The 25,651-nt window shown below is 42.1% G+C and overlaps 1 protein-coding gene across 9 annotated transcripts in view; it reads right to left on the reverse strand.

Moving 5' to 3' along the window:
• Window positions 1-25,651, reverse strand: part of LOC135222068 (high affinity copper uptake protein 1-like) — a 467,399-nt gene that overhangs the window by 86,150 nt on the left and 355,598 nt on the right. For 8 of the 9 annotated variants that reach the window (XM_064260229.1, XM_064260226.1, XM_064260228.1 and 5 more), the window contains exon 3: window positions 4,336-4,534. In XM_064260229.1, the coding sequence (XP_064116299.1) occupies window positions 4,336-4,534 (199 nt within the window). The remainder of the gene's footprint in view (window positions 1-4,335; window positions 4,535-25,651) is intronic. The other variant, XM_064260230.1, reaches the window with a different exon arrangement.

Consider the following 25,651-nt stretch of genomic DNA (forward strand, 5'->3'; position numbering starts at 1 on the left):
AAGTCCAGCACCAAGGCTGAATCCTACATCCTGTTATTTTCAAGTAGTACATACTACTAATTCGTAGGCTAAATCTTTCCTGGATTCACCCACATCAAGTAAACTATGCCACACACACATATTGTATAAAAAATTCTGCCTGGATTTAAAATATCACATAATAAAGTAGCTTCTTTGTCTAATAGCCACAATTGCATTCTTATCACTGCAAGTATGATAGGGAAGGTGGCTTGATTTTTAGCTCAAAGGTCTGTCACTGTGTGGTAGACTAAATATAGGATGAATATTGTTGATATTTTCTTTTTATCTTTTAATGCATGTTTATTTTTTATTTTTTTTACTTGCAGTGTGTGTAAGGATATTGTTGCGGCCCTTCAATCCAGGACGTAGGCAACTTGAAAGTTAGGATTATAAGAGGGCAATTACTGTAGAAGACCTTTTGAAAATAGAGGAAGGAATAAAAAAAATTAGAGACTGCAAAGCTGCCAAATAGCAGAAACAAAAACACTTGATAAGTGCCTACCCTCTCCTCCATTCCTCCATATACAATGCTAACCTGTAAAAGGTGCCTATCTCGATAAACCTACTACGAATAAAGTTTGACACCAGAGAAAGGGGAAAGAAAATACTGGTTAATCTCTCCATTAGGAAGAAGGATATAGACAACTAAACAAGATTGATGTTGAGCAAGCTGATTTCCAATCTGAAGAAGTCTGGAAGACCAAAGTTGGGAAAACTTTACTATCAGAAGGGGTTCTTTTGATAGTACATATTAAGATGGAAGGATTGTAAATCTAAATTGAAGAATTAGATTAGGGTTCTTTAATTAGGTTAAAAGTTCTCCTAATATAATGAAAAGGGAGGAAACACTATAGATTTAGGGTTAGGAATTAGGTTTAGGTTCTTTAGGTGGTATGAATAAGCTAAATATGTTGAGGTTAGATACAGTTCTCTGTAAGGTCTCAGGCTGAGCAGTAATATTAAGGAATTAGGTTTAGCTTCTCAGGTGGTTGGGGTAATATTAAGTTACTCTAACTAAGGTAAAGTGGATAAGTTTTTTAAGAATTATAATGACAGAAGGAGTTTCATTGAATAACCTCCAAATCTGCCCCAATTGTGTAAATATCAAAAGCCCCTACAACAGGAATAGCCATGGATGCCTTGGCTAGAATACTAGGTCATACATGCCCTGACTGGAGTTGTTTCAAGAAGAGTAGATACTTCTTAACTCAAGAACAGGAAGGATTACTGTCTTACCTGTGTTTCTCCTTTAGATTTTTCAGGCAAAGTTGATAAAATGGATAGCAATGTTACTCAGGTTTCATAATGAAGAGGCCCTCTCATACCAATAAGTGGCCCCATACGTAATCAAACATAAAATGGAGGAAAATGAGGTCTATCATTGGGTCAGTACTATGGGGTGGGGGGAGACCTCTGTTATTTCAGCTCTGAAATTCTTGGTTAAAGGCCTCCGAATGACAGACAGGGTCATGACCTCCAGACAAAGAAGCTGAGGTAGTCAAAGCCCACATAAGGTTGGCCAGAAAATGAAGCCACACCAAGGCATACAAGTGGCTGTAAATACATTCAAACAGGATTGGGGTGATGATCTGGGACAGTTACCTAATTTAAGTGTAATGGCTCTAACATAAAGATAATGTTAGTAGAAAAGCAAAATGAATAAAAAAAAAATACCACCTTGCATATAACAGCATTCTGACTACAAGTCCTTTTCTACATGGTTATAAAATATACAGTCTCAATATAGATGAAGAAGGTACACTGAAATTCAATTTTAAATGTATTATTAACTAATAATCTTTAGTTATTTTTTTACTGGACTGAATTCTTTCTGGAGGGGGGAATGGTGGCATATGGGAAGCTGAGAACTTTTGCTCTAAAATAATAATTCTAGTGCGTTGCTTAGAAGTTCTGAAGTTGTTTAGCCTTATGTCTCCAAAAGTAAATAAATAAATAAAATATTACCCACACAAAAATCATGAGAAATAAAAACACCTACATACTTCAAGTGGAAATATAAATATGTATACCACACAACAAATTGGGGCAAAATAAGCCAAGATCTGTTTGAACTACCTCAAATGTTCAGTGGACAATCAATTCTACATTGTCCACTGAACAGTGAGCCACAGAAACTACCCACAGACAATGGAATTTGTCTTCAGCTACTGTTTCCCATATGATGACTGAAGCTTGACCATAAATATACAAAACAGTAATCCACCTGTATCCATGTCAATTACGTGTAAGTCATCTGGAGAGAGGAGGACTAAATATTTACAGACTGAAACAATATTTTAATATGGTTAAAATAATTTTGTTGTTTCCTATCTCTGACAAACTCATATTTTGTACATGTATGATTAGTCAGCTGTGGAAGATCAATCAGACAAGACTGGGAAAACCTTCAAAGGCTAAAGTGTGGTTACTGAGTGACTGTGACCTACTGCTGAGTGGGTTAAGGCCAATGTTTTGTTCACTATACTATCTCAATTCTGTTATTTACTAAATCCAATGCCAAGAATTGGAGTTCTGTTGTGATTAAAATACAAGGGAAACAGCACATCGTTCACAACAGCATTTTTGGTTGAATGGCTAAACCTTATTAGAGGTTTATATGCAAAAAATTATTTTGTTTTATATATAAAATCTGTGGGCTTTCCAATCAAGATGTGTCAAGAATAAGGCCTGTGAATTTTACTTTTGGTTTATAGGTATTAGATAGTATCTCATCTTGATTTAATGACATAACCCCTCTTCCATCTGATATCTGTACAAAACAACTGGAGTCCTACTGATAAGGTCCTGATTAGGCCCAAATACATATCTATTTTCATTATGGCAGTGTGAAACTGAGTTCAGCATGCCATAGAGTCTGAGGATGTATAAAATATAGCAAAACCATTCATAAATATACTGTTCTTAATTCCAGACAGTAACTGACCAATAAAAAGTATTTCTTGCTGGAATAATTATTCCTATCTTAGTAACAGACTAATAATGAGTACATAATTCTTGTTGGAATGACAATTCCTATCCTAAGTGTGTCAGAACAAATATTGTCTATATGTACTGTACTTGAAATATCGTTTGAAAATGAGTTTAAAATAGATATTAGTATATCATAGCAATCATACCTATAGTTCATTGAATATACATATAGGAAACTCTGCTCTAGTGTAAGAAGCTCTACCCTAATCAGGTTCTATGATGCTTTATAAAATAAATAAGTCTGTCAAACAATGGAATGAGGGAAGTCTGTCATGGACTTGTTTCCAAGAGGCTACTCAGATATCATCTTGGACTTGTTTCCAAGAGGCTACTCAGATATCATCTTGGACTTGTTTCCAAGAGGCTACTCAGATATCATCTTGGACTTGTTTCCAAGAGGCTACTCAGATTTCATCTTGGACTTGTTTCCAATAAGCAACTCAGATATAAACTGTTCCATCTTGGAAAACACTAGTTCCTTCTTGGAAGCACAGCACAAAAGGTCATGAAGATTTATCCTAGTAAATATACTAAGAATGAACTAGATAACAATACGAAATCTGAAATCAAACAAGAAGAGATAAGTGCCAATCAATACGAAATCTGAAATCAAACAAGAAGAGATAAGTGCCAATCAATCAGGTCTATAAAAAAGACCCAATACACTATACCAAAAAAAATTCCCTCTTAGTACTGATACATCATTAGGGGAGGGCAGTAATTGTACAGTGTAAATCACAAGGTACAGAAGCTGAAATGATGATAAAGACAAATGGAACTGGCTGTTGGAAAGGTAAACAAAATTAGAATGCTAAGTGAATTAGGTTTGTAACTCACATAACCACATTCCATAGCTATAGTTACAGCAAACCACTATATTATCATTATTTCAGTATATGAAACCTATTCACATGGAACAAGCCCTCAGGCCAATTGACTTGAAATTCAAGCTTCCAAAGAATGTTGGTTTCAAACCTCCCACCACAGAGCTCACACTGCAGTGCCACTGGTCATGGTACAGAGCCAGTGACTTTTCGCTGCCCTGGGGAAGGCTTGAACTCGTGACATCTGAGCGATATGCCACAATGCTAGCTACCCATACCAGCAGACTAGTTAAACAACAGACCTTTGCCGACGTTATACCAGAAGAGACTGAAGCATGCCTAAAACTGGAAAAGTGAAAACCCTCGCAGATAGTACAAAGAAACTACCATACATTTATGTTGTACTGTATATCACAAGACAATAACCAAAGCTCAAAAATATAAACATTAACTAAAGAACATTCATTGAAGCTTTTTACATAAGCCAAACCCAAGCTACCTGCGTCCAAACAACAGCTTTTCATTTCTACGGGCAAGAACAGACTGTGACACAATGAGAGGCGACCTTTCTGATGGGCCATATCGGCTGGTTCCTAATCTGCGGGACTGAGACAGCTTCATAAGTTGAGATCTTGCTACTTTGAAACCTTCCATCACGACAGAGAGCGACATGAGGCCAAGACAGAGTGATACCATTCCTGAAAATAAATCAACAATACAGTATACATATACTTAAACTTTGAAATTTAAATATTCCAATATAACTTATTATTAACTAAAACATACAAGTGCATGAAATACGTAGCTCTTTCATTAAAATATTCAATATCATTAGTTTACTGAAGCAAATTAACTACAGAAGAGGGTTAGGAATGCTGTTTTTCAGTGTTTTCGGTAACATCAATCAATATGACATTTTGGAAAGTAAAATGTATTTTTCCTTAACCATACAAACCTGGAGTCCTTTACTAAGGATTGATTGCAGCTCAGCTGAAACTGCCAGCTAATACATTCTTTTATACCGAGCACCGAGGTAGTTAACTAACGGGCCAGTAGTTACCGGCCCGGCAGTGGGGAAGCACCGCCTCCCCACCAGCTCACTGAGTAGCCACTTTGATTACAGCCATGACTTTGATGATGACCCCTGAATCAAGAGGGAGGGTGTTTGGTGGGACCATACAAGTAAAGGACTCCAGGTTTGTATGGTTAGGGAAAAATAATTTTACTTTCAAAAATGTCATTTGTTCCTACGCCGCACAAACCTTCCGTCCTTTACTTAGGAGACTCATCCTAAGATAGGGATGGAAGTCCTATCTTGCTGGCTGAGAATGGAACCTGGGATGCCAGGACCCGGGCTTACAGCTTCTATCACCTGGGTTACAGAGAAGTTCTTCTTGAAGGCAAGAGATGTACTCATTCCACGCACACCGTGAGCCTTCACTCGACTGGTACCAGCAAGTGGAGAAGGGGGGAGGTGAGAGAGTACAGCAAATCACCTCTCAAATCCAATGTTAAATGGCATTCCTCGTAACCCTCTTCTTTGATGGGCCAGTACTCACAAAGAGATGTTTTAAGCTGGGTCAACTAGAGCTGGTCCGTTGGAGATAGTCCCTCAATGCTCTCAGCAGACAGAGAAGTAGCTCATCTGGGTCTTCAGTTACCATGCTCAGGCTCACAACCTGGAACAAAGAGAACCGAGAATCGACCTGGGCCGGATTCTAGGTTTTCACAACAAACTCAGGGACGAAGCTGAAGCAGGCATTGGTCCAGCACTCAGTATGAGTGACAGTATAGGCTACGCCATGAAGCTCACTGACTCACTTGGAGGAAGCAAGACCGAGAAGAAAATGATATTGTTATGATACAATAAAGTTTTATGCATACTTACCTGGCAGGTATATATATAGCTGTATTTTCTGAAGTCCGACAGAATTTAAAAAACTTCCGACACACGCAGTGGTCGGCCAGGTGGTTAGTACCCATTCCCGCCGCTGGGAGGCGGGTATCAGGAACCATTCCCATTTTCTATTCATAATTTTTATTTCCACTGTCCCCTGAGGGGAGGTGGGTGGGTACTTGAATATATATATATCTGCCAGTTAAGTATGAACAAACTTTATTGTATCATAACAATATCATTTTGCTCATGAACTTACCTGTCAGATATATATATATAGTTGAACCCCACCGTTGGAGGTGGGAAGGGACAGAATAGAAGGATTTTGGGACACAAATGCATGCAGATGATTTACATCTTGGTTCCACCTGTTAGCATAGCCGACTTCGTGATTACTGTCACCCAAGTCTGCTTCTGCTTTACTAGAGTTGCCAGCGAGGTAGAGACCTATAAAGCTGGTGCACTCCAGATGATCTGTCAACGGGGGCGTGACCACAATGTGACTAGACCATATTGACCATACCATGAGGGCTAAGAAGTAAAATAAATATATATATATAATTATATATATCACCACCTGACCAACCTAGCCAAAGTTAATGTGTGTTAACTAAGGCTTCAGAGTTAAGAAGTCGCCATTGTCAGCGACTCCACAACTAAATTAAGAGCTCTTCCTAACCATTTTCTACAGGATAGGATGAGTAGTACTTCTTGCCCCAAGATTGTGTCTGCAGACACGTATGGCCCTAGCGAGCAGCAGATCTCATATGCCATCTTCACATCTCGCAGGGAGTGTGAAGTGAACCCAGAGTTGCTTCGCTAAAACATGGTACTCAGGATGTTGCTGAGTGCCATGCTCTGTTGAAATGCTTCCGAGGCCGCGCCCTCACCTCGTGAGCATTCAGATAAAAAGCTTTCAAATCTTTGTGCAAACACAATGAAGGAGCATTTTTTGAAAGAACTCCTTAACCCTAAAACCAGGGTGTACTTCGATATGGGCAAGTCTGGTCTTTTTCGGAACACTGCAGATTGCCCGACTGACTTCGACTTTCTTGATTTTAAGTAGATAAAACTTGAGAGACCTGACAGGGCACAGGACTCTCTCTGGCTCCTGCCCACTAACTTGTGCCATCCTTGCTTCCAAGATCCTGGCCCAAGGACAAAAAGGGTTTCCATTCTTAGGCCATAACGAAAGGCTTAGAGAGCACACCTCCTTGTGTTCTCTAAAGCCAAAACTTGTGACGATGGCTTAAAATCTCACTAACCCTCTTTGTCGTATCTAGGGTGGTTAGAAGAAGGCCTTCCTGATCACATACAAGAAGTTAACAGGCAGGAGAGGTTCGAATGCTTTGACATTGCTTTGACATCAAGAACTTCAGACTACGTCTAAGTTCCATATTGAAAGCTTCGATCCGGAAATGCACAGTCTGTACTAAAGTCAGGTGAACGACCAGTTGACCAGTCAGACGAATCAAGGACAGCAAGGCTGTACCCTGAAGACCAAAAGGCACTATTCTTAGCTGAAGGATGAGTGTCTGGACTGCCTGGGCGATTCAATCTAAGCAAACCTTGGGGGTGTATCAACGCAACCCAACGTCGTCCGCAATCGACTTCGTCAATAAGAAACTCAGGGCTACTATATGTCACCTGACATCGCACGAGTGTCTGACTCCGAGAAAACAGGCGAGACAAAAAGTAGATGGTGAGCTAGAATCGAGATTCCACAGACCTCAATGATCGTGAAGGTCTTTGTTGTTTGACAGATGCAAATCTGTCAAACAACATTCTCTGTTGTCTGTTCGCACTGGCAGAATTTTTTCAAAACTCTCGGCAACCGCTAGACCACTGGTAGTTCAGGTGATCTCCCCCACGTTCCGGGCGCTGGTACTTGGAACTATTCCCGTTTTCCTCAGATTTTCTCTGAACCCTGTCTCCTGAGGGGAGGAGGGTGGGAATTTAATTATATATACCTGCCAGGTAAGTATGCATAAAACTTTATTGTATCATAACAATATCATTTTTATGCATGACACTTACCTGGCAGGTATATATATAGCTGATTGACACATTTGGAGGTGGGTCACAGACAGCAACATCGTCATAATTCAAAAATTAACTAATTTTTAAAATTATTTATTAAGTTCCTTACCTGCTAAGGTAGCTGACTTCGTAGGTCCTGCCTCTTAGCCTGCTAAACCTTAGTAGCTCTCAACTAGGATGTGACCTGTTTGTTGAGAAAGCTAATAACAAGGGTCTGACAACTGGACGGGACCAATTTGTTGACAGGAAACCCTAGCCCTCTCTTACCAGGGGCATTCATGCTAGGATAAGTTAGACCACCTGAACCACACACAAAGCTAACGTAACACATTACACTTCACATACTGAAGAGGAAATAACCCTCTCAGACAACCATAAAAAGAACACCACTTAATTAAAATACCTAGCATGTTAGTAATCTATCGTTGCTGCCGTCGATCGAGACAATTCGTACGGACTTTTGCAATCCTGTAACGAACCTCTAGAATCGTTACATTCTACGCCTGTTGTTATAATAGGCTCTTTCTCGTAAACTCGAGCAGGGACCGAGAGAAGATACTTCTTGAGATATGAGAGAGCTGTGGAATATCAGAGTTGATGTGGACCACTGGTTCCAAAAACTCGTTTCGAGGACTGGAGGGACGACCGAATTGCATTTACTTCTTTCAGATTAAGATCCAGGACATCTGAAACACTATCCAGATGTCCGGCACCTTCTTTCTATCATGACGCACTGAGAGATGTTCAGAATAATTCCTAGATCTTGAATAATATTTCAGTTTCCCGGTAGGAAAAAACTGTGGTCTGAATTGCAGTCTATTCGGGGAAACAAACTTCTTCAGGAAGGAAATGGTCCCCAGCAAGCTCATCCATTCCCTCCCCGAGTATGCTTACTTCCCTATAAGGCTGCGCTTTGCCTAAGCAGGAGAGCATATAAAAGTGCAATGTTGCGGTAGACTCGTAGTTCTATACCGTGCGGTAACGAGCACCGAAAGGATTAAGAGATAACTCTGTTGAACATAGTAAGGCAAAACTAATGCAACGTTTATTCATTCACGTAAGAAATCCCCTCAATCTTAGGCTAAAGTCCGTGATTGTAGGACAGAGATACAGTTAGTCAGTCAATCCCGCAGGAGAGACGTAACCGCCAGCACAGAGAGATACGGTTAGTCAGTCATCCGCAGGGAGAGAGAGACCGTAACCTACAGGGCAGACAGCGCACGATCTGTTTACTGGCTTGGTTGGAAGTTTGGAACTTGGACAGTCAGACACAGCAGCAGCCAGCAGCTTACGAACGTCGTCTCTTAACTTTATGTCTGGGTTGCCAGCTACCCTATTCTACGAAGAAATAGGTCCGTTATTTTTTGAACAAAAAGAGACTCTCAAGCTGGTATATTTAAGCGAAACAGAAAACGCTAAATATATAGATGCGTTTGTGTCGTCAGAACACTACCATACAACGGTAAAAGATAAATCGGAAAAACTCCTGGAAGCTGCAGGGAGTGACGATTAAATGTCCTTAAAATAGTAGACAATAGACCTCTCGGTTGCCATCCGAAGAGGTAACTACAGCAAGCGTGTATGACTTGAAACCAACCAGTTAGTAAAATAACGCAAGGCAAAAAATTTTATTATATCACAATAAAGTTTGTTCATACTTACCTGGCAGACATATATATAGCTGAATTCGGAAATACAGCTACATACATATCTGACAGGCAAGTTTCATGAACAAAACTTAGAGAATCGAAGCAGACAGCTCAAGCTTCTTAAGATACTGGACATAAGCGTTCATTGACGTAGTCTACAAGTCTATTTCTTGTACGAGTCTGCGAATGAGGAAGGAGAGCTCTTCCGAACCTTGTCCTTATTCGCTTACGCAATATCAAGTTAATGAGATGTTTGTCAATGAGAACTAACCCATTAACGGTACAGAGAGATATTTTGTCAATGAGGGGAGACCCACTTACTTGACAAAACGATAGTATATTGTCAATGGGGGAAAGTCACTGAATTGACAAAACGTAATCCAGGAAGTCGAGCCTTTTATTTTTCGATTCCCGTCTCAAACAAGGAAGGGACAAGAATCCTGTTAAGAGACTGGGCTTACGGTAGGTAGAACGACGATGCTCAATCGGCATGGAAGTCTCGACTAGAAACTAACAAAATCTATCATCTGAAAAACCCTTTCAGATGGTCTAAAAAGCTTTAAATTTATTGGCAGTATGGCAAAGGAAGTCCTGTCTTGCGCTTTCCTGAAGAGCGTCCTTTTGATGAGTGCCTTTGCAAGAATCCTACTGAACGTTGCCGAAAATCCTGACGTTCAGGACGTCGAGCCTTTACATAACCCGTAACTGTCTTATCTCAAAGTCTTGACTGAGGTAGAGAAAACGAGATCTTCCCTTGAGCTTTCTTTAACTCCATCCACCTTTGCGAAAAGCAATATAATATTGACAGAGACCTCTTGAATTCACGAAACCCGAGGTCTTGCTGGGTTTCGAAGACGAAGTTCTGTTCACTTTCTTGAGGCTCAAATCTTAAACAAGAGCTTGAAGAGTTCAACAGAAACGTTCTGGTGCGCGCTTGGCGTCCACTGGCGAGGACGCTCGGCGTCCTGGTGCGCGCTCGGCGTCCACTGGCGAGGACGCTCGGCGTCCTGGTGCGCGCTCGGCGGCCACTGGCGAGGACGCTCGGCGTCCACTGGTGAGTGCGTCCATCCGAGCGTCCTGTTCAAGCCGATCGTCCAAATAAGCGTGCAGAAAAGCGTCACGCTCCTGACAGGCGTCAAAACAAGCAAGAGAAACTGCCTTCTTTTTTCCTATTTCTGGTGGAAAGAAGTACACGTGATCAGGCAACTTTCGCCTTCTTACTTCTCACAGAAACACATAACGAGGGAGAAGGGACGTGAAGCGTCCTCTTCTATAAAGCTTCTTAGAGGGCGCGAGTCCTTCCGAGAGCTCCAACCCTTGTGCGGGGAGGACGCCTCGGAGGACGAGAAGCAATCCTTCAGGATTCGTGCATGTGCACGCACTTTGGCAGTCTGGGGATTTTCATCAGAAACTGCCGAAGGCACGCCAGATCGGTGGGGTTCCCTGTAACCCTCCTTCGGCTTTCGACATGCCCTCTCCCTTGGTTCTGGGAGTTCGACAGAGGTCTAGACCTAGAGGCGTTATAAGGCCGATCTGACGCACCCTCCACTACACAAGGGGCACTGTCACTGCACTTAGCCACTTCACTATTGCTCTCTAAAGCAAGCACTTTCGATTCTAAGTTACGAATCGAAATAGTATAAGAGAAAGGGCAATAACCTCTACAGACACTGTTTTAGGGCCCGAAGGCAACATTACAGGGTTAGGCGTAACAAAAACAGAAGTAGAACTCTTCACAACAATGAAGGAGAGCGATCACCTCTCGCAGACATAGTCATAACCCGTAGGCCATACTACAGCGTTAGGCAAAATAAAGTCTACCGGAAGGTTAGCAGTATCACTACCCTGACTTTCGTAATTGATTAATTGCGTACATACTAAACAAACTTTTTCCTTACGGAATTAGACACGTTTACTGATTAATTGCGTTTACTGATTAATTGCGCCCCCCAAGTGCGGAACTACCGAAGCTTTCGGTAGCCACACCCTATCTTTGCAGACAACACCCTCTGAAACTAGCCTAACTAGATTCAGATATCTTATGCAAAAATGAATCAAATTCAAATCAATTTAAGATAGCGTATGCCTAGCCACAAATCCAAGTAAATAAATTAAAAGACAATTAGGATACTTAGCGGCAAATGAAGTTTCCAAAATCCTAAGCCGGAGGTACTGAAAACAGGTGTTTTCAGTACCGGCGACAGAAAATTTATGAATAGAAAATGGGAATGGTTCCTGATACCCGCCTCCCAGCGGCGGGAATGGGTACTAACCACCTGGCCGACCACTGCGTGTGTCGGAAGTTTTTTAAATTCTGTCGGACTTCAGAAAATACAGCTATATATATACCTGCCAGGTAAGTGTCATGCATAAAAAACCGTTTTCAGGGTGAGATCCCTATCAGATGTCAGGGACAATGGTTCATATGGAGCTCTCTTCAAAGACCTGAAGACAGCAATGATGTCCCAGAGGGGAGGTTTCGCTAATACCAGAGTGTAACCCTGTTCAAAGCTTCATATGAGCATAGAGAGTTCCTCCAAGGAAGAGAGATTGATTCCCTTCAGTCTGAAGACTTGGCTCAAGGCCGAGCAATAGCCTTTTACCGCCGAGACCGAAAGGAGCTTCTCTCTCCGGAGGTAGAGTAAGAAGTCGGCAATTAAGGGGATAGAGGCTCCGAGAGGAGAACAGCCTCTCTGATGACACCAACCACAGAAGATGGCCCACTTGGTCTGATAGACAGACGTTGAGGACTTCCTGAGGTACCCTGACATTGCTGTTGCAGCCTCTTGCAAAAAGCCTTTCACTGTGAGGAGCTGCTGGATAACCTCCACACGTGAAGATGTAAGAAGCTCACCGCGTTGTGGAAGATCCTCACATGTGGTTGGCATAGAAGGTTGGGGAGTGGCAGAAGCACTCTCAAGTCTCTCTACCAGCAGAAGTAGAAGGTCCAGGTACCATTCTACATGGGGCCATTTCGGTGCTACTGACGTCATGGACAGGGAAGGTGTGGATCGCACTCTATTCAACACCTGCCTGATCAGGCAAAATGGCGGAAAAGCATAGACATAAGAGGCCATCCCAGGGGTGCTGGAACGCGTCCTCGAATGCCGCCGCCGGATCTGGAACTGGAGGGCAGTAAATCAGCAGCTTCCGATTTAGAGAGGTAGCGAACAGGTCTATCGTCGGGGAACCCCACAAAGTCAAGATTTTGTTTGCTATCCAAGGAGCCAAAGACCATTCGGAGCCAACGATCTGTGTCCTGCTCAGATTGTCCACCATGATGTTCCATTTGCCTGGAATGAACCTAGCTGTCAACCCTACCGAGTTGAGAGCTGCCCATTTGTGAATCTGCACTGCTAGTTGGTATAGCTGCAGACACAGTACCACCTTGATGGTTCACGTATGCCACTAAGGTGGTGTTGTCGCTCATCAGCACCAATGAGTGACCTGTCAGAAGAGAGCAGAGGTGCTAGAGTGCCAGAAAGGCAGCTCGAAGTTCCAGCACGTTCATATGATCCCGACATTCCTGGTCAGACCATAGGCCCAAAGCCAGGTGTTGCAGTAGGTGCACGCCCCTTCCTTCTCTGGGTGCGTCCGTGAACAGGAGCAGATAGAGTGGACGAGACTGGAGAGGGGAGCCCCTCAACAAGTTCTCATCGTCCAGCCACCACTTGAGATCAGAGCGCACGTTCTCCTCCACTGAGACTAGATCGTGAGGAGAATCCTGACTTTGCGACCAACGATTCTTCAGACTCCACTGAAAAGATCAAAGGTGCATCCGACTTTTTGGAACTAGGCATTCCAGCGTGGCCAGAGTCCCAGCAACTGTTGCCACTGATGTGCTGGCAGCTGGGACTGTCAAAGGAAGGGCAGAACGACACTTTGGAAGCGTTCCAGTCTTTCCGGCGTTGGAAATGCTCTCCCTGCAACGGTGCCGAGGATCATACCGAGATACACCAGTCATTGAGAAGGCTCTAGAGAGGGCTTCTTGCAGTTCACCATGATCCCCAGATCGTGACTAAACGCCAGAACCCTGTCTCGGTGGAGACGAAGAAGTTCCACACAGGGCGCCAGTATTAGCCAGTCATCTAGGTAATGTAACAGACGAATGCCCTGGAGATGAGCCCATGTCGACACTAGGGTGAACACCCGAGTGAAGACTTGTGGAGCTATGGAGACAATAACACAGGACCTTGAATTGGAATAATGTTCGCTACAACAAGACGAAGATACTTCCTGGACAACAGATGGATTGGGATCTGGAAATATGTCTTTTAGGTCGATCGTCACCATGTAGTCCAGAGGACAAATGGCCTGTCTGACCGTGCTGGGAGTCTCCATCCTGAACGGGGTTTGCTGAACAAACTCGTTCAGGGCTGAGAGGTTGATGACCTGTCTCCAGCCTCTAGATGCCTACTTTACAAGAAAGAGTCGACTGAAGAAGCCTAGAGACTCGTTGAGGACCTCCTTGAGTCCTTCCCAAGTATGTCCTGGACTTCCGCCTGAAGGGCGAGATCCTTCATCGATCCCTGACGATAGGATGATGACATCTTCGGGGTCGAATCAGAGGAGGGGGAGAGTTGATGAATGGGATGCGATACCCGTGTCGGAGAACGATCAGCATCCAATCCTCCACCTCATGGTACTGCCACCTCGTTCATCTGGCTTGCAGGCATCCCCCCACAGGTGGCAAAGTGGGGGGAGTGCCCTCCTCACTGGTCGCGGCGGACTCTCCTCCTTTTTCCATGTTTGCCTAGCCCTCAACCACCTCTGGTTGAAAAGGTCTGCTGACCTCTCGGCCGCCGAGAGGTGGAGGTAGTGGGGCAGGGATCAGCCCTAGCAGGAGTGTGAGAAACCCTCCTAGATGGAGAGCCAGGGCGATGTCGAGCAGAAGCAGCAGGAGGTTGGGCGATGGAAGGATGCATTGACACACCCGGGCGTGAATGAGAGGGGTCCAGTATTGAAGAAGAAGGCCGAGTCTCTAACTGTTCATGAGGGGCAGCAGAAGGTCCGGGAGCCGAGGCCCCCAGAGCTACAGGAGCCCCTGGAGGCTTGGAATCGCGAGAGCAATTCTTTGCTGCCTTCCAAAGGTCCTTATGCCCCTGTCAGACAGCCCCTTGCGAGAAGGAGGAAGGTGGAGTCGGAGGACGCCTGTCTGCGTCTGGCGAAGCTGGACGAGAGAGGGGAGATGGAACCCTCTCCGCAAGCACTGTGGGAGCCCTGTCAGGAGGATCTCAGCTGGGTTCAAATTCAATGGGCAAGATGTGATACTTTTCTACAAGGGAACTAGCCCTCGGAAATCAAGAACCTCGAGAAGTGGGAGGCCTGGACTCGTAAGGAGGACTCACAGGATGCCTTTGCTTCCAGAGCACCTCTCGCCTGGCGTTGAGCACTCGTGGCAGCTTGGGGATGGTAAATCCCCTTAAATGCTCTCCCAACTTCCCAAGAAGAATAGGAAGGGGGCTGGAAGGTCATTTGAAGGAGAAGGGGCCCGCTTGCGGCCTCATTCTTGAGGAAGAGTCGGGGAGCGATGACCTCTGATTAACGGCGAAAGCCTGTATGGCTGCCTTTGGGAAGGCTGGGTTACAGCTTTACTAGGATCCCGAGGTGGAGATGGGACCTCCGGAGGAGGAACAGACAATGGAAGTTCCGAGGATGGGTGCTCCGACTCAAGACGTCTCCACTTTTCGTGCCAAAACACTGAAAAAGACAGAGGAAGAAGGTTCTACAGATGTGTGTGTATCTGCAGGAGCAAGAGAGCGTGTCTGTGCGGGCGCGCACACAGGTTCTGAACATGCATAAGCGCATTTAGGCAAATGGCACGCATATTGGCGCACAGGAGAACGCTGAGAAACATGTACGTTAGAACGCACTGGAGGGCATTGACGCTCTACAGGTGTAAAAGTGTGTCTTGTAGCGTATGTAGAAGATTAAGAAGAGTGCTCTGAAGAAGGAGCGCGTCTGGGGCATGATACTGGAGACCGAGAGCGCCTGCGGGAATGTTTAGAAATACGTTCTGGTGACGCGCGTTGGTGCGCACGAGCAGTGCCGCGCATCAGTGAGCGATTGTGCTGCTGCTGAGGCAGAGGTGAAGCAGCGCGTTGAGTAACATACATAACAAGTGAGCGCTCTCTAGAGGGAACGTGTAATCGCGTGTGCCGTCGGAATGAACTGTACAGGAGTAACAAGGCATGCATCAGGAAGGTGTTCTCGACATATAGCCGCACGCACAGGTGTAGAAGGGGGGCACATGTTGGCGTGTTGACCCCAAGAGGGAAAGACAGTGTCTGTGCGACCTCTCTCCAATGAAGGCTCCTATGCTCATGCCAAAGCATCACACACTGCAGGGGAGCGTGCAATTAGCAAAGCCTCCTGTGCATGTGCCATAGCATCGCGCACTGAGGAGGAGAGTAAATCCGACGAAGGCTCCATTGTGCATGCCGTAGCATTGCGCAAAGACAAGGAGCTTAAAAGTGAAGGTCTGGCAGGTCTTACAGGAGAGCACGGGGTCAGCTCGTCTCTGAGAGGAGTCTTTCCTATTTCTCTGAGAGTCACTGCTGGCTCTCAAAAAAGGTGTGTCAGGAGGAGTCCAAGGACCTCATCCAGGGACAAGGAGATGCTGCAGGGCCGCATCCCTGAAGGCGGGCAGACAGGAGGACGGACCTGGTCAGTGTAGAAAAGAGCCTCCACAGGGGAGGGCTCTGGGGGCTGCGCTGCAGAGGGAAGGGCGTCTTCCTTAACCCTTAAACGCCGAAGCCGTAAAATAAAAATTGTCTCCCATGTGCCGGAGGTGTTTCGGAGTGAGAGCAGAAGTGGAAAAAATATTTTTTTCAAAAAATCACAGCGCGCTTAGTTTTCAAGATTAAGAGTTCATTTTTTGCTCCTTTTTTTGTGATTGGCTGAAGTTTAGTATGCAACCATCAAAAATGAAAAAAATTATAATTATCATATATAAGTAATGCGATATATGATAGCGCAAAAACAAAATTTCATATATAATTGTATTCAAATCGTGCTGTGCGCAAAACAGTTAAAGGTAACAAGTTACTTTTTTTTCGTTGTAATGTACACTAAATTGTGATCATTTTGGTATATAACACATTGTAAAATGATAAAAGCAATACAGAGAAAATATTATCACAAAATAATACATGAATTCGTAACGCGCGGACGTAAACAAATATTTTTTTCAAAAATTCACCATAAATCGAAATATTGTCCTAGAGACTTCCAATTTCTTTCAAAATGAAGACAAATAATTGAATATTACTACACTGTAAGAGTATTAGCTTACAATTGCAGTTTTCGACCATATCTGACGAGTTAAATTTGACCGAATGTCAAATTTTTTCATATATTTTTTTATATGCAATTATTTCGGAAATTAGAAAAGCTACAACCTTCAAATATTTTTAGTTTTATTCTACATGAAATTGTGCACATTTTCATATATAAAACTCTATGAAATGCCTAATATAAAATGGAGCAAATATTCTGAGAATGGGACGTACGCATTTCAGAGATTTGTGGCGGAGAATCAGCGCGCGGAGGGAAGGAAAGTTTTTTTTTTAAATTCACCATAAATCTAAATATTGTGCTAGAGACTTCCAATTTGTTTCAAGATGAAGATAAATAACTGAATATTACTAGACTGTAAGAGTTTTAGCTTACAATTGCGTTTTTCGACCATTTCGGTGGAGTCAAAGTTGACTGAACGTGGTTTTTTTTCTACTTATCGTGATTTATATGTAAATATTTCAAAAATGAGAAAAGCTACAACCTTCAATTATTTTTTGTTGTATTCTACATGAAATTTCGCACATTTTCATATATAAAACTTTATGTAACGGCTAATTTAAAATGGTGCAAACATTACCACAATCGCACGTATGATTTTTTTGGAAGAGTTACCGCGCGGACTTAAAGAAAATGTTATTTTTTTCATAAATTCACCATTAATCAAAATATTGTGCTAGAGACTTCCAATTTGTTGCAAAATGAAGGTAAATGATTGAATATTACTAGAATATAAGCGTTTTAGCTTACAATTGCGTTTTTCGACCATTTCAGTAGAGTCAAAGTTGACCGAAGGTTGAAAATTTGTCACTGTCACTTATCATTTTTTATATGAAAATATTTCAAAATTGATAAAAGCTACAACCATGGGTTGTTTTTAGTTGTATTGTGCATGAAATTGCACACATTTCCATATATAAAACTTTATGTAACGGCTAATTTTAAAATGGTGCAAACATTACCACAATCGCATGTATGATTTTTTTCGGAAGAGTTACCGCGCGGACGTAAGGAAAAAGTTTTTTCATAAATTCACCATAAATCGAAATATTGTGCTAGAGACTTCCAATTAGTTGCAAAATGAAGGTAAATGATTGAATATTACTAAAATATAAGAGTTTTAGCTTACAATTGCGTTTTTCGACCATTACGGTAGAGTCAAAGTTGACCGAAGGTTGAAATTTTGGCATTTATCGTTATTTATATGAAAATATTTCAAAACTGATAAAAGCTACAATCATGAGTATTTTTTTGTTGTATTCTACATAAAAATGCGCACATTTCATATATAATACTCCATGTAACGGCTAATTTAAAATGGTACAAAAATTATGTCAAAGTTACGAAATAATTTCAGAGATGTGTCACAGATACTTTTTAGTGCGGCATGAAAGAAATTCGTGCTTGCGCGCCTGCGTAACGATTGTAAACAAAACAACACCTTGATCCATGAACTCCCAGCATCCCCCAAGGCGCGTGATTCAAGAGTTTTCGGCTGGTAGGCCTAAAAGTATTTTTCCGCGAATTTAAAAAAAAACTTTTGTATGTCGACGTAAAATACGTCCAGTCGGCACCCGAGAGACAAAAAATGTTGACGTAAAATACGTCCAGTCAGCATTTAAGGGTTAACAGCACGGGAGGATGAGGCAGTCCTCCAAGGAGACTAAGGAGGGAGCCGCAGACCCAGAGGAGAGTGCCGACAAAAGTCTCTCCTTCAACGGCAGGCCAGAAAGTCCCACCAAAGGCCACAGAACACTAAAGGTGTCGTCAACATGCACTGAAAAACAAAGCTCATCCTTAGAAGGGCCAGGCCTTCCTGTTTCACTAGGGGAAACGGGCAGGTCTCACCTTTTCAAAGGCTGGCCAGGAGTTAAATCGTCGCTCTTATGAGCCTCACTCCCGGAGGAGTGATGCCAAAGTTCCCAGAGGAGGAGTCCCCGACAAGGAAGCAGAAGGCCTGGGTCGTTTGGTCTTCGAGGAAGAACTCGAAGGCAAAGAATCACTTTTCTTCCTCTTACTTCACCGCCGGTGATACTCATCCTACTGGGCAGGTGACGAGGTACAACAATCATCACAGGGGGATTCCGATGTACAGGAACGCCCTCTGCAAGAAGGACAAAGAGAGTGAGGGTCTCTGTCAATCCTGCTCATGAAAGTCCCACACCTATGGCCAGGGACAACCGGGCAGGAACACATAACCATTTCGTCAGGCATACTCGAATTTATCTAGACAGAGAAAAAGCATGTTATGAATAGTTTCAACAAGACAGCGAGAGCAAAAGAAAAAGAGAGAGGTCTTTCCTCTCTGCCAACTGTAATCAAAGTGACTACTCAGTGAGCCAGTGGGGAGGCAGTGCTTCCCCAAACAGCGGTGATTCCCCACCGCCGGGCAGGTAACTACCAGCCTGGTAGTTAACTATCTCGGTATAAAAGAATGTATTAGCCAGTAGTTTCAGCTGAGCTGCAATCTATCTTTAGTAAAGGACGGAAGGTTTGTATACGATGTAGGAACAACTTGCTTTTCTAACTGTGAACTGAGCAATTTATATAATTTACATTTCTTCTCTTGTCTACCTTTAAAAACATTACAATTCTTGAGTTTAAATTAAACGTTCCCTACAATAAAAATCAATAATGTACACTTAAGTTATCAGTTTATAAATAATACAAAAATTCAAAGTCTAATAAATTGATGAATAAGAGAGAGTTTGAACACAATGCATTTTGCAGCTAGTCCAGTGGCTAACTTTCCCAGACTTAGCTAGAAGATAAAAGATCATTTTAGAACAAGAGTTTTTATACAAACCCATTAACCAACTAGCATTACTCCAAATAAACAGATCCCAGTTACACCGATTTGAACATGATACAAAACCCATCAACTATAAATAACCTGAATTGCAACTGAGGGGGGAAAAATAGTAAAGTCCCCCTCAAGAGAACAAAAGACCCATATATAATCAGTCCAATTCCTGTAAACAGAGTGGAACCAATGACAACCTAGGAGGAAGAGCTCAATTAGGAAGAAGCAGGCTTCTGATTTTTCACCTTACTCTAAATTAGTCTCACTTCACTCCAACAATGTCTGAAGACAGTGTCAAGATGGATCAAGGGAACCAGGAACAGGAGCAACCTCAAGGTTTCTCCTACAGGAATCACCACTGAGATTGGTGCAGGAACATCAACAACAGGAGACTAAAGCAAAATGGTTTCCAGGAACAAAGAGAACAAAGGGTCTCCCAGAGTACATAACAGGCTGGATACTTTATCTTAAAATACCTCTGAAGATACAGTGGTACCGCGACATACGAAAGTCTCAACTTACAAAAAATTTGAGTTACGAAAGCAAATACGAAGATTTTTTTGGCTCTACATAGTTCAGGTTACAAAAGGTTGTTGCTGTAAGTCCTGAGATTCGCCCGGACCACCGAGAACAATTTTAAAACTCGCGCGCCGCCAACTGAGTAGACTCGCCATCATCCTCCCACTCTCCCATTGGTTCCTGATGCTAGTCACCGCCGTAAGATCCTGCTCTCCTATTGGTCAGCATCTACCCCATGTGCTCTATGTATTCTATTGGTAAAAGGATGCTGTAAATTGAAAAACTTATTCATGCAATACATTTAATAAAAAAAAAACATCAGGTAAAGATAGAATAAAGAATAGAAATGAATGGTTATTATACTGTTTGGTAGTTTCAGTAGTTGAAGAGAGATAATGAAAATTTGATTACAGTACTGTGTGCTAGGTAAAAGTGGTTGCTTGGCGATCGTTCGGTACTCGTAAGTGCTGAATGTAAACAAAAGGTTGGAAGCTTTATTTTGTTTGTTTGTTTATTATAGTTAATGGTTACTTAATAATTATTTGAAATGAGTACATGTAATACATTCAATAAAAAAAATTGTGAATTAGATATTATAAAATATAAAATAAATCAGACTGCTATCATTGAAGCCAACAAATATTTTCTAGAATTCTTCTTCTGTTTTAATATTATATGCTTCATTATAGCTGTCAGTAACTCGGTATCTCCATTAGGTAAAGATAGAATAAAGAATAGAAATGAATGGTTATTATACTGTTAGGTAGTTTCAGTATATGAAGAGAGATAATGAAAATTTATGATTACTTACTGTGTGCTAGGTAAAAGTGGTTGCTTGGCGATCGTTCGGTACTTGTAAGTGCTGAACATAAACAAAAGGTTGGAAGCTTTTTTTTTGTTTGTTTGTGTATTATAGTTAATGATTGTAGTTGATGATTAATTATTTATTATTTGAAATGAGTACATACTGATTTATTTATACATTTTATTGGCATATTCTAAGCTTTTAGCTTCTTAGGTTTAGATGTCAGAATCATAGACTAGGCTACAGTAGCAACTGCTAACATAGGCTAGGCTTACTGCTAAGGGACATATGCTAAAGTCCTAATATATGCAGTAAAAATGGGGTTGAACATTACATGGAGTTGAATATTACTCAAGTATGTACAGTATTTTGCCTTTTTGGAGTCATATTTCTTCCGTTGCATCGGCATCGTAACCCTAGAACATGTGTTGTAAGGCTGGAAATATAATCTAATGGGGTGTTTTTGTAGGGCTTTGAACGAATTAGGCAATTTACATGTAAAATGCAGTTCAAGATACGAAAAGCTCAGGTTATGAAGGCCGCCTCGGAACGGATTAATTTCATATGTCGAGGTACCACTGTACCACAAAGACTCCACCAGCATATTAGAAGTAGTCACATTGCAGAAGTAGGTGTGGACTCATGATGTACGTGTTAATGATACATGCTTGGGAGAAACCTCACATACACCTAGGCTGCTGTAAATGAAGGTCATGTGCTGAGACACACTTTTCTTACATTTAATCCCCTTGGACCAGAAAGCCAGAGAAGAATGAGCTGTAGGAGCAATTTTAAGTAGTGAGGATATCAGTTATGAAAGACCAAAAATGGTAACATCAAAGACAGATCAACTCCCAAAGAGGAAATCAGCAATTATGTGAAGAGTTCACACATTACAGGCAGTCTCCGGTTATCAGCGGACTTAGTTATTGGCGATCACGTAGTAGTGCCATAAAATCAGCGATTTATGGCGCCATAACAGGCCAAGTTCCTGACAAATTCCAAACATAACCACAAATCACAAGCAGTGCAAACCATCATCGTCCAAGAAAACTGCTTCAAGATGGAACATTTGCCTTGTAAAAAGCGCACATTGTGACTGAAACTTACAGCAGACCTAATACAGATGGATCCTTTATTGATGACATGTGAGTAATGGACTACTGAAATGGAAAACACCACTGACATTAGGTACTTGGAATTAGTCTATATAGCGCAGGAGAACTATCAGTTAGATATAACTGCTCTGCACGAAACAAAATGGAATGGAAATGGTGAGTGTAAGATATATAGTTATGCAGTCCTATAGAGTGGCAGAGATGATGGATGGTATCCACTGAGGTGCATGGGGTTTTGTCTGACTGATAAAGTGTACAGAGTGGTTGTGTTAGAATTATCTAACTCAAATCAATTATAAGGCAAGTCTTTATATTTCAACTTACCTGCACTATCTTCCAGAACAATTTCTTCTTATCTTCGAATTTTTAAATCCTTAATTCACTCTTTTCAGCAGAAAAAGAACACCCGTTCCTCTGACAGATGCCACAAGACTCCTCTCCTTGTCGGATCAAAAACAGTCAACAACTCCGTTTTCTTTCACTTTGTCCGAAACTCTCGAACAACGTTGAAATATAAAGACGGGAAAGCAAAACTGTTTTCCTTATAAGGAATACATTTAACATTAAATTAATTAATTCAATTAGAATACAAAATGGGGAAAGTTAAGAATTTACATTAAAATTAACAAACGGCAATCATTCAGTTTACTTTCAGTCCATAAACGAACACCAGAACTGGGGACAAAAAGTAAGAAACAAACGAACTAGTCAATTCGACTATTCTCCCTCGAATGAAATTTCCATCCTCCAAGCAACTATTTCTATATCTTCCCCAACCAACAAAAGAAAAGTGGTTACACAAAGAACCATTTTGACAGATTAACTCGACAACAAAAGACAACTTTTATAAAACAAAACAAACCATTGTTTACAATCTACCCTCCCGAGCTAAACTTCTTATTAAGTTTCTGGAGGCAAGAGCAGTACTACGGGTAGGCCTAGTAGATGTTTCATTGGGCAAAGATGTTCCAGTGTCAGGTATTTCTCCAACTCACTAATATTTTCTTCTTGTTCTTCAATTTGAACATATAAATTAGGATCATTAAGCTCAGAATATAATTCTAAAGGTATTAAAAAACGAACATTAATTTCACTTTCACTTTTATCAGGCTTAACAATACGAACAGTACGTACAACACCTTCGTTATCACTGAATGTTTCAACAATTCTAACCAATGGCCAATAAGTTCTAGATTTGGAAGGTAATTTAAAGAGAGCAATTTCCCCTTTTTCCCATTTTCTTGGAGGATGAAAAGAAGATCTATCCTTTTCTTTCAAACTTACTAAATATTCAGAAAGCCCCCTTTCCTTAAAGCTTTCATAAAGTCCATTCCTCAGGGGACCTTCTCTCTCGGGGAGAAATACTTCTAGTTGGAGAAGGACTGCCCAATCTAGAAGTTTTCTTCTCTTGTACTTCCAAAGAAATCTTCGAAATCCCCTGAGAAGTCGAAGTGGATACAGTCACTTTCGAAGGTCCATCTATCTTGTCTGGTGTCTTGTTACCGCGAAGAGTCTTTCGTTTGGAAGGAGATGTACTTCCGAACGAGGAATCGCTGCCAACTGGCGCCTCGTGCCTGGCTGGCGCCTCGCGCCTGGCAGGAGCCTGAAACCTGGCAGGGGTTTCGTTAAAGACCGACGAGTCCGAGATATAAGGTTGCTCTCTTCTCCTGGTGCGCCTGACTGGAGAATCGTTGTCCGAAGAAGATAACTCTCTAGGAAGAGCCTCTCGTCTACGTAGAACGAATCTAGACTGAGGAGAATGTTCTGTTACTTTATCCATCACAGATTGAGGTACGGAAGGCTTGGATCTCTTGATGGGAAGAGACGAATCCTTCCTTCTTGGAGGATCTTTGGAGAGTACTCCAAGGAGAGAAGCAATCTGATCTTGCATATTTCTAAGGATCCTCATAGTCTCTCTATCTTTCTCCAAAGGAGGGAAAGGAGAACGGTCCGTAGCAGGCTCCCACGAATCTAGTTTTCTTCCTTTCCGAAGGCAAATCCTCCGGAAAACGCTCAGGACTCGAATCTAAGCGAGACTCTTTCCAGCTCCTCTTCAAGGGGCGGGAGAGATCCGTGGATCTCCATCCTCTCTTAGGAGATGAAGTCTCCGAAGAAGAGAAACACTCACGGAGAACGCTTTTACTATAGCGATCTCTGGCAGTCTGAGGAGTAACAGAACCTGCCGAAGGGACGTCTGACTGGTGGGGATCCTCCACAACCTCCGTACGGCTTTTGACAATCCTTCTCCTCTGGGCTTGGGAGCTTGAAAGAGGTCTAGGCCTGGGAGCGTTGTGGAGCCGATCAGATGCCCCCTCCACTACACTAGGGACACTTATGTCACTTTCCACTGCACTGTTTACTTCACTTTGCTTACCTTCCATTGCCGCCATCTTAAGTTCCATTTTCTTAAGGGTGGCTTTGAGACATAGACCCCTAAATAGAAGGACTGGTATCCTCTATGCTCGGTATCTGGAACTTGGGTCCCAAGTTGGAACTTGGGTCCCACCCACAATTTGTGTCAAATACATGATAGAACCTTCATTCTGGTGTCTTAAGGGGTTTTGAAGGGCGAAGAGTTCATTTGTCATACGTTTAACCTCCTACGATGTCATAAACTGAAGGTCATTTAAAGGTCAAATCTAGGTCATTTAAAGGTCAAATCTCATAAAAAACACAAAATCATACAGAATATTGTATATTCCCTCAATTAAAGCAATGGAAAACACACCTTAAGTTACCCTGTCACTGAATTAAAATCCATATATAAACAGTTAAGCCTGGAGAAACAACAGGAACATGTCTAAGGCAAACAATATAGTTATTCTAGAAACAAAATCATTGAAAAAACATTCCATGATATAAATAACATTAGGTACATATTTAGTTTTTAGCAGATAGTTTTTCTTTTCTTCTCAAGCAGCCAAGGTGTCTTTCTTTATCACTGTTGTCTAGCACAAATGCTTTCAAAAAAATGTTTGACAGAGTAAGGCATGCTCCTTGAATTGCAACCATTGAAACTATCGATACAAGATAAAGTTTGGCTGAGATGAGCTCGGCAGCAATGCAAGTTGCACTCATCAAAAGTTTATAGGCTGAGTGTACAAAATGCACTGTTGAGAGTAGAGGTACAGTTAGTCCACCTCTGCTTAAGTTTGTGAGAAACTCTGAATTAATATGATGGTCGTCGTCATCTTCAGTTTCGACACTCAAAATATTACCTCGAAATTTGTGTTCCAGCTAGAAAAATAATTTTATGTTTGATACTGTCATTAGATTGAACTAGGTCTTCAGTGTCAGCAATAGTGATGTCAAAGTGATAATCATCAATGCAAATGTTAGAGGTACAAGGCACATCATTAGACTGGTGCGGCGTAGACTCGTATTTCAAAAGTGCATGGAGGTTCTTGGTTGCTGCAGCTGCCTTGATATCTACAATGTCAATGTAGAAATTACCCCCATTGCGTTGTCTGGCTTGGCCAAAGAACACACCAGGTAGCACATAGGTGAACTTGTACTGAGTCAATAGCCACTCTGCAGCCTCAATGTTGGCTCTTGTAGACAGCACCAATGCCTCTGCAGTTTGCTTTGTGAGCTTTTGCGTCCGACCTCGACCACCTGACCATGCACAAGAGGATATAACATCACAAAGTTTCATTAAGTTCTTGAAAGTAGTGCAATTATTGGTCCA

Source organism: Macrobrachium nipponense, chromosome 3, assembly GCF_015104395.2.
Source record: "Macrobrachium nipponense isolate FS-2020 chromosome 3, ASM1510439v2, whole genome shotgun sequence".
In the NCBI taxonomy this organism is placed as follows: domain Eukaryota; kingdom Metazoa; phylum Arthropoda; class Malacostraca; order Decapoda; family Palaemonidae; genus Macrobrachium; species Macrobrachium nipponense.